The sequence below is a fragment of the Homalodisca vitripennis genome, chromosome 2 (assembly GCF_021130785.1).
Source record: "Homalodisca vitripennis isolate AUS2020 chromosome 2, UT_GWSS_2.1, whole genome shotgun sequence".
NCBI lineage: Eukaryota > Metazoa > Arthropoda > Insecta > Hemiptera > Cicadellidae > Homalodisca > Homalodisca vitripennis.
This window is the reverse complement of record NC_060208.1, coordinates 146230396-146245474: the sequence shown is the minus strand read 5'-3', so window position 1 is coordinate 146245474 and position 15079 is coordinate 146230396. Positions and strand designations below refer to the sequence as shown.

The 15079-nt window shown below is 34.2% G+C and overlaps 1 protein-coding gene across 1 annotated transcript in view; it reads right to left on the bottom strand.

Annotated features, from left to right (window-relative positions):
• LOC124354853 (low-density lipoprotein receptor-related protein 3-like) overlaps positions 1–15079 on the bottom strand; it is a 64085-nt gene that overhangs the window by 15400 nt on the left and 33606 nt on the right. Inside the window, exons 5-8 of the mRNA XM_046805612.1 lie at positions 13754–13990; positions 13546–13665; positions 12445–12686; positions 793–950 (exon numbers count right to left, since the gene is read on the bottom strand). Coding sequence (XP_046661568.1) covers positions 793–950; positions 12445–12686; positions 13546–13665; positions 13754–13990 — 757 coding nt within the window. The remainder of the gene's footprint in view (positions 1–792; positions 951–12444; positions 12687–13545; positions 13666–13753; positions 13991–15079) is intronic.

The window sequence follows — 15079 nt, the reverse complement described above, 5'->3', positions numbered from 1 at the left end:
TTTTAAGAAATTCCCCATTCATATAACACCCGATATGCCTGTGACACAGGAATAGCCACTTTACAACTATATAGATCTTTCTCCACAACTAATTTGTATTACATATCAAATATACTATTCAGAAATATTTCTAGATTCTTTCACGCTTATAATTTCTTTAATGCACAATCCTTGTCAGTTTTAAAAAATCGTATCAATGAGTGGCTATTGCAATTAGGAGTATCAGAGGCGGAGATCATTATCACTGCCAGGTACAGGGGGCCTGACCCTTGACCATGACGTTGTTACTATTACTAACCGAACACACACACACACACACACTCCCTCTCTCATCTCACTTCTCCATAAATTGATTATTTAAGTTTAGTAACACATACCATTTTTATTTCATTTGTTTTTCCACCGCTTGAATAAAAACAATCACTTACACAGTAAAATTCAAGTAGCAATAGACATATATCCCTTTATCTTTTTTACCTTATTCTTACTCTATTACTAACATTCCCGCGTATTATTTAAATTTTATGTTGGCGGCTAGATGCAACTAGGCCTACGCACAGGCAGATTGCCCATGTAGGCTTTCCAGTACTGTTATTTTTATTGTGATATTCGTTAAATTTTTCTTACATTTCTTCTACATATATAAGCTGCTGTATATATAATAATAGCTATTTCATTTAAGAATCATTGTATATATGTTACATATAAACTGCTGGAATAAACCTATTCATTCATTCATTCATTCAGTATTAGTAACCAGCAGCCAGTATTAGAATTGTTAGCTTCTATTACCTGAACCTGGAGGCAAGATGAGGTGAGATGTGGAGGTGGTAGTTGGAGGGCGAAAGGGAGTACCGTTGACCGTAGATACGGAAGGCACAACCGACAGCCACCACCAGCAGTAGGCCACAAAACAGGCAGCCCATTATCGCAAGAGCAATCATGGAGTTCTGGAAACAAGTGCAAGTATTTGCTCCATTACAAACCAATCAAATGAGCGTTTAAGTAGACTTGTAAATGTTACATGAAGTTTACTCATTTGTTAACTGTGCAAAAATGAAACTACTCCGAAAGATCTATTGAAAATATTAACGCTTCTTAGTCTATGTCAGGATAGTAATAAAATTGCAAGGGTTACAACTATTGAATTTAACACAAATGTTACTCATATACACAACATATATTGTTATACCTTTGCTCGAACCTGTATGCTATGTTTAGACGTCATGCCTGCCTCCCCTGAACCTTGCTTCCCAGTTATTGCTCATAAACTGTCAATACTTCACCAGGAATTTTATATTATAAGGTTCTACGTTAAGGTAAGTTGAGTATAACAGTAGATGATTTGATATATTGCACCATTATTATACTGGTGCCAATGTGGACAATTCATACCAGCTTGGATGTGTGAACTGAACAATTCAATCCTCAATAATTAAGTGTTTTGAAATGGAAAGCAAATATATTCACTACTAAGCTAAACTCTTGCTTATGAACTAATGTCTCAAAAAATTAAACTTGAAGTAGAAATTTTTGATTGGAAGGACATTTTAACTTCAACTGATGTAAATCATTGCTACAATGAATTTATAAATATATTAACTAATATTGTTTAACACAATAGAATAGAAATGTATATTTCAAACCCTTTATGCAGAGCAAAACTTGTTAGGCCTTAGATAAATGATAGGATTTTTAGAATTTAAAAAAAGAAACAAGTTATATTAAATATATAAAAGAAGACCATATGACAATAACTTTAAGAAGTAATTTGATCAATATGTGTCACATTTAAAATCTGATATACAAAAAACTAAAAATATTTTTTACTCCAAGGTAATAGACAGCTGTGGAGGTGATACCAGTGGAAGGTTATAAATAGGTTAACAGGTGTTGAGAGGAAACACAAAGTTTGATAAGGTACTACTGGAAGATAGTACAGTCATTGAAGACCCACAGTTGATTGCAAATTAAATCAATTCTTATCTGGTTAATGTTCTGGTTTTACTGATAACATTATCAGCAATGACCCTGAATTGAATGTAAACTTACGACTGCAATTTCCAACCAAATACAATAATTTTTTATTCCTCCAGTTAACAAAACAGAATTAGAAAATGTTATTAGTAAACTAAAAAACAAAAAAATCTACTGAATATTTTGGTACATTTTGACCAGAAAATAAATTGGAAAAAACATATATCTTTTTTCCAAAATCAAACTAGAAGTAATGTTAGGAAGTTTTATTTTTTGAGAAATGTTTGTGACGAATAGCTGTTACGTACTAATATACTCTAGATTGCAGTACGGTATTGTATGCTAGGGAGCAGCTCCGAAAACAAAAATAGACGACATTAGAGTAACACAGAACACTTTTATACATTTAATCTTAAGGAAAAAAAGGCGAGACTCTTCTTACCCTCTTTACCAACAATTAAAAACTTTTCCCGTACAATATATTTTTATTTATAAAGTATTAAGGTTATTTTTTATAAGAAGTGGAAATGGAAATAATACTGAACAGCAAAAACAGTACATCATAAGAAGTTTGTAAAGAGGCCTTGTCAAAAAACCCAAAGTTAATAAACTAGCTTTCAGATGTTCGTTTTCCTACATGGGTCCACATTTATTTAATCAAATTTCAAAGAAAATAAAAAAATAAAAATCTTAAATTCTTTTTGTAATGCTTTAACTAATTGGCTACTTAGTTAAACTGAACAGATAGATATCATACACAACAGATTAGTCTAAAATATTTCTTTTACTTATTTTCAAACTAAAATGCATCTCCTTTATAAACAATTCTTTTATTTTAATGTACTTCTTTTTTTAATTAGTAAGCAATATAATATAACATTTTATACAATCTTAATACTATTTCATTAGTCTAAAATGTCATTATATGAATTGTATTTGTAAAATAGATAATTTAAAGTCTTCAATATATTAAGAGTTTCATATCTTTTATGTATATTTAAACACTGACTAGTAAGTAAAACTAAGATTGACAATAGTTTGAATTGATTAAGTTGTGCTCTTATCATCGTTAAATGTATTTTTCTTTAAGATGTAATCTTAGTTAAATGTAGTAAAAAACATTCAATATTACCATAGTGATTTGCACATCAAGTCCTTATCAGAGAAGAGGGGACTGTTATCAGATTGTTCCTTGTCTTTCTTTTAGGTTATCTAACCACCAACTTGTTAATGTGGTTAGATTATATTCCATGATAATCTTGTTTGTAAAGTCTGTATTTTTTCAGAATAAATTTCATTATTTCATGTCCAGACAAAATAGGTCAGCTGAACTCCTGTGGGTAAGGATGGCCAGGTTAGGCAAGAATTATGTCTGTTGAGCTGCTGACAAGGAATGTCAACATATCAGTTTTGTGAAAGAAATGAATGCTGTTTAAGGAGCAAAAGATTCCAATGTGGGAGAACTGGAGGCTGCACTGTCGAATAAGTTGGATTTTATATTTGAGTTATGAGATAGCACGGGTTCAAATCCTGTTTATGATTGTAGCACTTTTTATCAGTATTGTCAAACTTGTACTGTATTGACTCTCCTCCTTGTTTGTTTGATAACATCATCACACAATGGCCCATGAGGGCAGAACCCTTTCAAAATAAGACTAAAAAGGGGATCAACGTCTCCTTTTCATTAAAAAAGACATAATGATCAAAGCATTTTCATTATTGTGCCAGATACTAGGCAGTATTCACCAGCAAACTCTTTACAGATTGTTTTACTTTGAGCAGAGGTTGTCCTATATGATTTCAACTCATTAATCCTTTTGGGCTTTTCAGAAAACAAACAATAAACCTACAAGCATCTGACTCATAATTAATTCTAAGTTTTTGTTAAAACGATACAAAAACACCAATCTTCTGAGTTTTAAGGCCTAACACCTTTACAACACTCATCATTGGTTTTCATTCATTGTATCAAAATGTTCCAACATTTTCAAGATTTCTGTCCATTACAGGTCAACCTGCGCAAAGCGCTCTTCCTTGAAATAAAAAATGTTTTTTTTCTTACACAATGAGGATTTTAGTATTAAATAGTATATTGGGAAGATTCTGGCAAAATAAATATGATAGCAGATGCAGAGTGAGAGACAGGGGATCACGGGGTTAGCAATACAATGTAATGTGATACCTAGTAGTGGGGATAGATGGAAGGATTCATAATTCCAGAGTAAATAACTCTCTTCTGCTCCAAATGTAAGGTGCAGGAAAGATTGGATACTTAAAAAAAAACAAACCTTGTATAATATTAACAATACATATTTTAATTCATAACAGTTATATAATTATAAATTTTTACACAATATATTTTTATAATTTTAAATCAATATATTTAATACAAAAGCAGTTTCACGTAAATTTCCCTTTTTATTTACATTAATTTGATATGGTAACATTTAAATACAATTATTTGCATAGCTACCTTACAATTTCACAATTTAGAGGAACAAAACTTTACCAGTGAATACACAACAAGATCAGGACGTCATGAACATACTTAAAATCTGGAGTGATGCATGTATGGGACCCAAAAGTTATTGGACTCATTTAAATTTGAATATCTGATTTGACATATTGTTACCACTATATTTTATACTAGTTTTTTTTTTATTATTTGCAGAGTCCTAAAGCAATCACAACCAACTCATTTGTAATAGATGAGGTTTTGCCATGTTTAGTCAATTTCATGGAGCTTCTTTCATTTTAACTTTATTTATTTTTTATTATATCTTTTGAACCCTCAAACATTCACAATCAACTACAGTATAACTTAAATATAACTACCAAGGGCAAAATTATTAGTTCTATTGGGAAATTCTCAATAATGAGATTTGTTATCCTGAACTTAAATGTTACCAATATTTGCTACAAAGGGGTTCTTACAGGTAAATGGAAACCTCTATGTAACAAATATCTCATCAATTTCTGTTTTACAAATGGTTTATAACTGTATAACTGTAGGATCTACAGACTTCAATATATTAAAGTACAATATTCAAAACACAAAGGTTTTTGCAAATTGTGTAATTTATTTTACACAAAACATTGTAAATTCTTTATATGCAAACCATAACAATTAAAAAACCTTTAAATTTAAGATCTATACCTAGGTAAATATTGAATTGATCTAGGCCTTTTAATACTGTTAAAACATTTACGTTACTTTAAGTACACTTGCTTAATCATTAAGTTTTTATTGAGTACATAGTTATTCACTACCCGGATTACAGCTAAAAAGTCAGCAATTTCTGATTGTTTACCTTGTTATGTTTGCTCATCTATTTCACAATCCAGCACAGTTATAGATTTAACAACAATGAATTTAAACAATTTTTAAAGAAAAAACACGAACAAAATTAAGTATGACACTTGTACCCTTTGAAGTAAATTTGGTTGATAACTAACGAGGTCTTCATCCTCGTCGTCTTTTGCTTCTTCGACTGCTTCTTGCTCCATTGCGATGAAAGATACGATTTCAGCATCAGTTAGCTCTTCACAGATTGCAATGTTGTCATCAAAGTTCACAAATTCTTCAAAATTCAAGTCCACATTTAAAGCTTTTTTTTTACTCTTGGCCAATAGCCTTTGATTGGTTTTGGTGGTTGAAGTTCTGGATCGTCCTCATCTTTGTTTTGGTTATGACCATTAATTTGAAAGCCACTTCTGATGAAACAGTTGGCAATAGTTATATTGTCAACGTTGTTCCATGCTTTTGTAACCATCCATATAGAATCTAACACTCTTAATTTTGGTTTGTGACTGGCACTGCAAGTCGCTTAAGAATTGACAAACAATCTCCCTTCTGTAATTGGTTTTGAAATCTTTTTTATTCCTTGATAAAGAGGTTGGAGTTTAGATGTTGTGTTAGTAGGCAGGAACTGAACTTTGATATTTGTTAGCGCCGGAATATCTCCATGTACTGTACAGTTGTTGGTATATAAAAAAATCTTTCTTTTTCATCTTCTTGTTAGTTTGTTTCAGCCAGTCACTAACACTTCTCCACTCTTCACACGCACTATCATCTGTGGCATCACTTTCACCACAAAAGTTGTTGATACTTATTTTGTATGTTTTTTTTAAACAATCCAACCAGCAATTACTAGCTTGAAGTCTGCACAGCCTAGTCTTTTCTTATGACCTTCAATGGATACATTTTTATCCTGGCATTGTTTAAATTTCTTAATAACAGCTTTTTCAACATCCTATAACCCACCTTTCTTAGCTTTTTTGCAAAGCTGGGATAGTCCACCATCAACTCCACATTTCTTTATCTCTATTTTGGAGGAAAAGAGATGGTTGCCTCTATATGTAGTTCAAAAAGGACCTTTGCAACTCCCTTATTTGTTTGTACCCTCAGAATATAAAATCGTATATACCAAATCCTGCCCTAAAATTGAGGCATGATCTATCTGTGCAAAACTTCTGGACTCCTTTAGTTGGGTAGGCCCCCTTTTTACTCCACTTATCCAGGACTACGCCTAGATACCTGACTGCATAAAAGTGTTTTATCCTTATACCTTCTAGAACAGGTTTTACAAGCTAGAACTTTCTTTTCCTGATAAAGATTATTATACTTGTTTTTGTTGGGATAGTCCGTAGACCTTCCCCAAGACACCAGTTGCTTATAAGGTTTAGGGCTTCTTAAATTCCAGTGTGTCTTTTATTTTTTCTTGACCATAAGCACCAGGTCATCAGCATAGCATTGTAGATTTATTCCCCTCATATCTGCTTTTTTTAGGAGGTTGTCAACCACCATCACACACAAAAGGGGAGACAGAATCCCTGCCTAAGGACAACCTTTCTGGGCTATTCATCCCGAACTTTGCTGTTACGTGTTTTTAGAAGGAGTACTATCCACTTGACAGCATCTGGGGAACTCCAAACCCTTCCAGAGCTGCCTCCATGGATTGAAATGCTACTCGGTCAAAAGCTCCTTCAATATCCATAAAGACGCTGACTAGATAAGAAAATTATGGTGGCAGATGAAGACATAAGTGCTTGTCTCAAGTGTAATAAATTGGTGCACGATAATGATAAAGAACTACAATATGATGGATTTTGTTATAAATAGCATTATATTAACTGTTTAAATGTAGATGCAAGAGATTATAAAAAACATAAAGATCTAGGGGACATAGCCAAGTGGTTCTGTGAGGTCTGCTCGACCAAGCTAGATACAATGAGAACACACAGAAGATTGGTGTAGAAGAATACACTGATTTTCATAACTTACTTAGAAGTGTGGTTAAAATGGTTAAAGAAATGGCTAGTGAAAACACAAAAATAATTAACAACAGACTCAGCAACATTGAGGGTTACCATTTGAGGTTATGTGAGGTAAATAAAATTTCAATGACTGGCGAGAATATTACGAATCACTCACCCGATTGTTATGATCGATTGTCAGAAGTATCGAATGGGCAAGTCTTGACTCAGTCGAACATAATTAATGACTCCAATGTAAATAAAAACTAAATGCAGAGGAATTGAAGGGGAGACAACAACGTAAGTGATGACAGCTGACTTGAAGACTCTATTGTTTTGGTGGGGAAAGAATTACTTGACACCACTTAGAATAATTACTTTCATGGACAGGGAAGAAAAATGAATGAAAAAGGGGATTAATGGAATCAGGTGTCATGGAGAAAGAGGAGGACAAGTCAGGTGGAAGCTATCAAACAGGGAATGTCTGCTGTTAATGGGTATAGGGCACTGATCAAATCTGAAAACAGTGGAAATCAAACTTATCAAGAAGTACAAATGGACAGTGGTGCACGCCAGAGAAAACATTTTTTGTTGGCAATTCTGACGATTCCCATAACCTAAAATTTGTGGACAAGAAAGTGTTTATGTTTGTATCCAGAGTGAGCCCTGAAATATCCAAAAATTACTTTAAGTTGTTTCTAAATGATACCTGTAAAAGTGATAATGTAGTGGTAAAGAAAGTTGAATCTAAATATCCATCAGAATATTCTTCTTTTAAGGTTGGTATATGAGAGTCAGACTGTGACAAGGCCTTTCAGCCTGACTTCTGGCCTAAAGGTGCTTTTGTAGACTATTTTAGGCATAATTTAAACTCCAAAGCTGTGGGCAAGAAGTTGAAAGACTGACACAAGTAAGTGGTGAATACGTAAGTTTAAGTAAAATAGATATCTCACAACCTGGTCTTAGCAATAACAAACACTAAATCAAGATTCTTTTTTCTAGTATACAGTGTTTGGATAAAAAGGTCAAGGAATTGGAGATTGTAGCAAGTGATGGATACATTTAATGTATTGACTCTTTGGAACACTGGCTGGGAATAACAGAAGTTGGCCTAATTAATATTAGTGGTTATAAAATTATAAGCGCTTTTGTTCGCAGTACTTTACAACGTGGTGGGGTTGCTCTTTTCTTTTCGGATAAATTCTACTGTATTTATGAAGCTATTGATGTTTCCTAATACTGTACAGAATTGCATAATAAATTTGCTGCTATAAAAATGTGTACATTTCAGATCATTGTGTCTATCGATCACCTAGTGGTAACCTGGATATGTTTATGTCTAACATCGAAAGAATGATTCTGTCTTTGGAAAAACATTAATGTAACTTTCTTATACGTGGAGACTTTAATGTAAATATTGCTAAGCGTGATACTAATACAATTAGGCTGGAAAATCATTTTAAAGCTTAAATATGTATTTTATGAATTACAATCCAACAATAGGACTGTTGTGTTTGGATAGTATAATATCTGACCTAGCGATTTAATCGATTGGCTCGGAAGTAATTGATTATGGTTTGAGTGACCATGACTCACTTTGTGCCAATGTTTGGATGACAGATCAAAATATACCTGTCAATGAAACTAATCAAACTTTTAGTGTTGGTAAACCCATCACACCTGATAAATTGTGCAAATTTATTAATTATCTCCAAACAATGAATTGGGAGTTAAAAGGAATCTGTCAAGGACACTGAAACAAGGTTTAATGACTTCTTTCAAGTTTTTATAAATGGATTTCATTTTTGTTTTCTGGAAATGATCCTTAGGGCTCGGAACAATAGGCCTACTAGACCTAAATGGTTCACCTCTGAACTCAGTGATGCCAAGGTAACAGGAAGCTTGGAGGCCAAGCAAGTCAATAGCTCTGCTAGAAAATGTATCAATATGAAATTAGACAAGCCAAACTGAAGACAAATGCTACTTTTATTGAAGGTGCAGTGAACAAGTGTTCTTCTGCTTGGAAGGTAATTAGACAAGAAAGGTCAGGTGCAAATATAATGACACTTTCAGTTACCCCAGATAAATTTAATTAATATTTCCTTGGTGTTGCGGAAGAGGCCCTCAAGAATGTTCAGGCTGCTCCCTTCAATCCGATGGACATGGTCAGAAGACCTGATGCTCCAGTGGAAGACATGAAGTGGACATCTATAATGGTGGACCAGATTCTGCACACGGTTGGGCGGATGTAGGACAGTAAAAGTAAGGACATTTATTCTTTATCGAACAGCCTTATAAAAGCAGTAGTTAGGTATATCTTGTTACCCTTGATAGCATAAATCTTGTTACCCTTCAATGCTTATCTAAATGAAGGTGTCTTTCGCAGTAAGTTAAAGGTTGCTCGGGTCACTCCAATTTTTAAGAAGGGAGATAGGTCACTGCCAGAGAGCTACAGGCCTGTTTCTAGTATTCCATTTTTGAGAAGGTTTTTGAGTCTCTTATTAAGATTTAACTCTAAAGGTTTCTCAAGTGATGGTGGTTTGGTCTCGAGTGCCCAGTACAGCTTAAGAAAAGGCCTCTCCACAGTGAGTGAAGTCTCTCACTTGGTTAGTGACGTATTAGATGGTTTTGAGCATAGGCTAAATATGGGGAACACTCTGTGATCTCAGTAAGGCCTTCGATTGTGTATCACATGGTATATTACATGAAAAATTAAGGCACTACAGTGTAAATTACATTAATTCGGAATTTTTCAGGTTTTATTTGGGCAGCTGAGAGCAGCACAGTAAATAGTTGTAGCTTTCGGGTAGGTGCTGTTATGCACAGAGTCCCACAGGGATCCGTTCTTGGACCATTACTCTTTCTTGTTATGGTAAATGACATACCTTGTAACACCAACTGTGATGTAATTTATTACGCTGATGACACCACTCTGATTGATGTTAATGCTGATATACTTGTCTTGGTCATATCGATGCAGGACTCACTGGACTCTGTCTCGAGTAGGTTCCGAGCCAACCTTTTTTTGCTTAAAATAGAGTGTCTCACAAAGAGGTTTAAATGTTTGATTTTACATTACTTGCCTATTGATGCCTATTTGATGCTCGGACCTTGAAGACATCAAAATTTAAAAACAAACTGACTGCTTTCTTTTTGGGAAACCCATTCTACAATTAAATTGAGTTTCTTGCCTTATTTCAGAGTGACCTTAACCTTATTTCTAATACAGGGAGTGCTTGGTTTTAGTATTTATTGATCCTGCATTTTTTTAAATAGCCTTTGGTTTTTAGTTTTAACCATGTTTGTTTTTTAGCCTCTACTGACTAAACCTATTATATGTATGCTACTTGTTAAACATTTGATATAGTTGTCTATTGTCGATTATCTAGGGCTTCCTTTCCTTTGACGGTATCCTCCACCCCTTCCACTAAGCTGTGTTCAGCGATGGTAGTTGACTTACTTCAACATATGCATGTTGATATAGAGTGAGTGAGTGTACCAGTAAGGTTTCGTCCATTGTATGTCTATTAATTATGTCTTCCATAGTTTTTACCTTGAAGGGGCTTAAGACTAATAGGTCTGTACAAATTGGGTTGAGACGAATCCCTGTCCTTTTTTCGTACATACACCACAAGTGCCGTCTTCCAATTATTTGGAAGTGACGCGCACACTCTCTTTATTTTTAATTATTGTGGTTAATGTGGAGGAAACGATGTTGAAGTCCTTAGCACTCTCTAATTTATTTTTCTTTATATTCTTCAATAAATTTTATCACCTTACTCTTCAATTCCACTGCATCATTTTTCTCAAGATTTTTGTGCCTAAGTACATACAAAAAAAAATAAAAACGATAACATTGTGAATGTCTGATGTCAACACTACTGAACACAGTGTAAACACTACAATAATGCTGTGCTGACTGATTAATGGTTGTCAGGGGAAGGGGGTGGGAGGCAGGATTTCATATCTAGACTTGTCGATGAGTCACCACAATCTATACCAAACTGCATTTTAATGTGGTTGAAACATGAAATTCATAATTTAGGGGTTACGTTCACTATGTAGGGGTTTTGTACACTGGATATTCATAGTACAGAGGTTTAATGTTCTCTTCTACATTCATGAAAATTCTTTATATTGCTAGATGTAAAACTGGAAAGATACGCCAAATTCCTTGGCATGACAATTGACGACAGCTTACAGTGTAATGACCATATCGAATCTCTCTCCAGTAAACTGAACTCTTGCCAGTATGTCTTTAAAAGAATTAAATTACATCAATGATAAAGCCACAACAAACATTGCCTACCATGCACTGTTTGAATCTTACATGAGATACAGCCTCATAGTTTGGGGAGGTACAACAGCAGGAAACCTCAACCGGACCCTGTTGCTTCAGAAAAGAGCTGACAGGATAATCTCAGATCTTGGTCCCAGGGAAAGCTGCAGAGATTATTTTCGAAGCCAAAAACTCCTAACAGTAATCTGCTTATACATTGAAGAAGTAATCATGCATATTGAGAAGGAACTTCTGCAACAAGGACAAGATATCCATCACTATAACACCCGTCACACATCAATCTTCCACCTGCCTCTACAACACACCACGCAATTTGAAAAGAAACCGTCTTACATGGGCAGAAAATTATTCAACCTTCTACCAGACGACATGAAAACACTTCAAGGAAAGAAGCTGAAGACATCCCTGACCATATGGCTAATCAACAGACCATACTACTCCCTAGAAGAGTTCCTGAACTATGATTTTATGAATTATGATTTTAAATATAAATTTTGAAATTTATACACTATATCCACACTACACAAGCATTTCACATTCCTTAATCAAATAGAAATATACACTGTGATTAAAACAATTATAGTCTTCATTCCATCTATTTACAAGATTTGAATTAGAAATATTATATTTCACGTATTTAATTTTAAGGTTTTGTATCTTCAATGGTGAGCTCAGTGAAAACCACTTCTTGATATCAGTCTCTATTGCTCAAATTGTTAATAGTTATGAATAAACCCATAAGTGTTCTCAATCTCTTTGGTATTTTTTCCATAAGACAAGCTAATTCATAAAGACAATCAATCAAAGTAAATGAATCACAATTTATCTATAGTTAAACATGTTAATACATCTAAATGAGAAAAACAAGAAAAATAGAACATAAAAGGAACAAGAAGAAGTTGTATAGTTACCTTAAGGCAAGCTTGTTCATCACTGTTGTCACCACAATCGTCAGTGCCGTCACACCAAAGTGTAGCAGGCAAGCAGTGGCCGTTGTGACATTGTCGCCTATCATGCATCATAGCACAAAGCTCGTGGGGACACAAATTCTCATCGGAAGAGTCCAGACAGTCGGACAGTGTGTCACATCGTTGTGAGGGTAAGTAACAACCTTCTCCGCTGGAGCAGGCGATCTTGTTCTCGCACCCAGGCACTGCGAGGAAGAAATATTAGAGATTTATCTTTGAAATTGAGTACTTATGTTATTAGACTTCAAAATGCATTATATTAACTCAAATTGAGTTAATTCCTATACAGTGTTTCAAAAACCTTAAATAACTACCTTATCAATGTTTTAAACATATAATAAATGTTAATATTTATACATCTAAAACTATTCAAGCAAAAACTTTTAATAAGCACTATTGTATCATTAGGTTAGAAGGTGTACTCCAAACATATAATACTTATAATACACTAGTACGTCAACATTATACGGCCAACTTTATAATTAATATGAAAAATAAGAAACTTACACACTCTTTAAACATTTTTAACAATGTAGTTTAAATTGTATACTGAAGATGCCTTAATGCAAAAACATGTATCTACAATATAAAATCTTTAAAAAATTGTTTTAGTTTTTTATGTTTGATACTAATAATTGATTCAAATAAGAAGCTATATTTTATAACATCCATGACTATCTGTCTTAAAATTTGGAAAGTCTTCAAACTGCACATAATTTTATACTATATGGTGTAAATAAATCTACACTATAAAGGAAACTAATTAAATTATATATATATATATATATATATATATATATATATATATATAAGTGATTGAGACATAAGCAGCTCTTTATGTTACTTTAAAAGGTCTTTCAAAAAGTTTACTTGGACGTAATTGTGAGAATTTAAATTAAATGAATTATACAAAATGTGATATTTGTGGGAGGTATGCCACTTCTTCCACATATATTTAATTGATTATTGAAAGTTCTGCCTTGGAAAACTTCAAAGGTCTAAAAGTGCTACAATGAATAAAATTTATTTTTGAAAGTAACCTACCACATCCCACCTCATCTTCACCCCAAGGACAATCAAACCTGCCGTCACACCGTTCTGTGGAAGGGTCAAAGCAGTGGTGTGTGGCTGTAGAACACAGGGCCTTTCCTTTCTCACAGAAACCTGCATGCAATAACAAAATTAATTAAAATTATGATATTCTATTGTTACAGCACACAGAAATACACGGCTTTACACTGAAATAACTCACCACAGTCAGCTTCATCGGAATAGTCTTGGCAGTCAGGTTTTCCATCGCACTTCTGTGTCAAAGAGTAGCAACCACCACCGGCACAGCTGACCTGGCACACTGTACACGAGGCCTCATCGGCACTGTTTGCGCAGTCCCGCACGCCATCACAGCGTTGCGTCAGGTTGTGATAGCAACCCGCGTCAGCACGAGGCCCACATGGCACCATTCCAGCCAACAAACAGTCCTCTTGCTTCACTGCAGATCATAGGTAGAAACGATTATTATTTAGCTACACATGCAGAAAGTACAGTGTAGAGTATTATTGCCTCGATGATATACTATAATCACTGGAAGGATTCACTTTATGGTTAGATTAGATCTGTCCAGCAGAATCAGATTTTCACTTATGTCTATGCAACCCCATGTACATTGGATACATCAATTACTATATAACATAAAATATTGATGGTCCACTGTCAAGAGTGATCCCATTGTATGCAGATTCTGTTAGTGTTTTTCAACATATTAGGGAATATCTCAGTCAATATTTCTTGTTCACTGAAAATAATAATATTTGGATTGGGTGGGGTTACCTTCAAAACATAAAACTATGAGGAAATATCATTCACAAGTTACTTGCTGGAACAGGGAGGCTAAAAGGTGAGTGAGAGTATTTCTGGGGATGGAAGACTAAGTTACTATTACCTTACCATGACAATTAACATTACACAGTTGCGGATACTAATGCCAACTTTACAAGCGGATGTATTACCTGAAGGTGTTGAATTTCTTCTGAGAGGTTAAAAAAAGTTTCTGGAGTGGATTTGAGTGCAGTTACTTACATTCCAGAGACAAGAGTGTAACTTCTAAAGAATCTAGGATGAATATCACCCTAGATAACACATATACATACTGTGATATGTACTGTGTGGCTGTACTAGTGATATTTTGTTCAGGGTGGCATGGAATGAGTGTACCACGGTACCATTGTTGGATTGCGTACTTTAATTTGGGAAGTTCTCTGAAATAGCAAACAAAATCAAACAATGTTCGTACTCAGAATGGATAGTCATTTTGGTATTCCATTTTCTTTTATAGTAAACACTCATGGCGTGCTCTCTTCAGAAACCAATTAACCTGATATTAAATTATTATTGCTCCTGAGGCCCGGGATTTAACATAAAGTAGTTGGTGGAGGAGGTGTTTGGAGTAATTAGTTAATCTACTTAGACCTAGGTCCCTCTAGGTTTTACTCATAAAAAGACAAAAAAACAATGTTCTGGCTAAGAGCATAACGGTAGGTATATAATTATAAGGATTTCCTTTGGTCCACTGAGGCCCTAC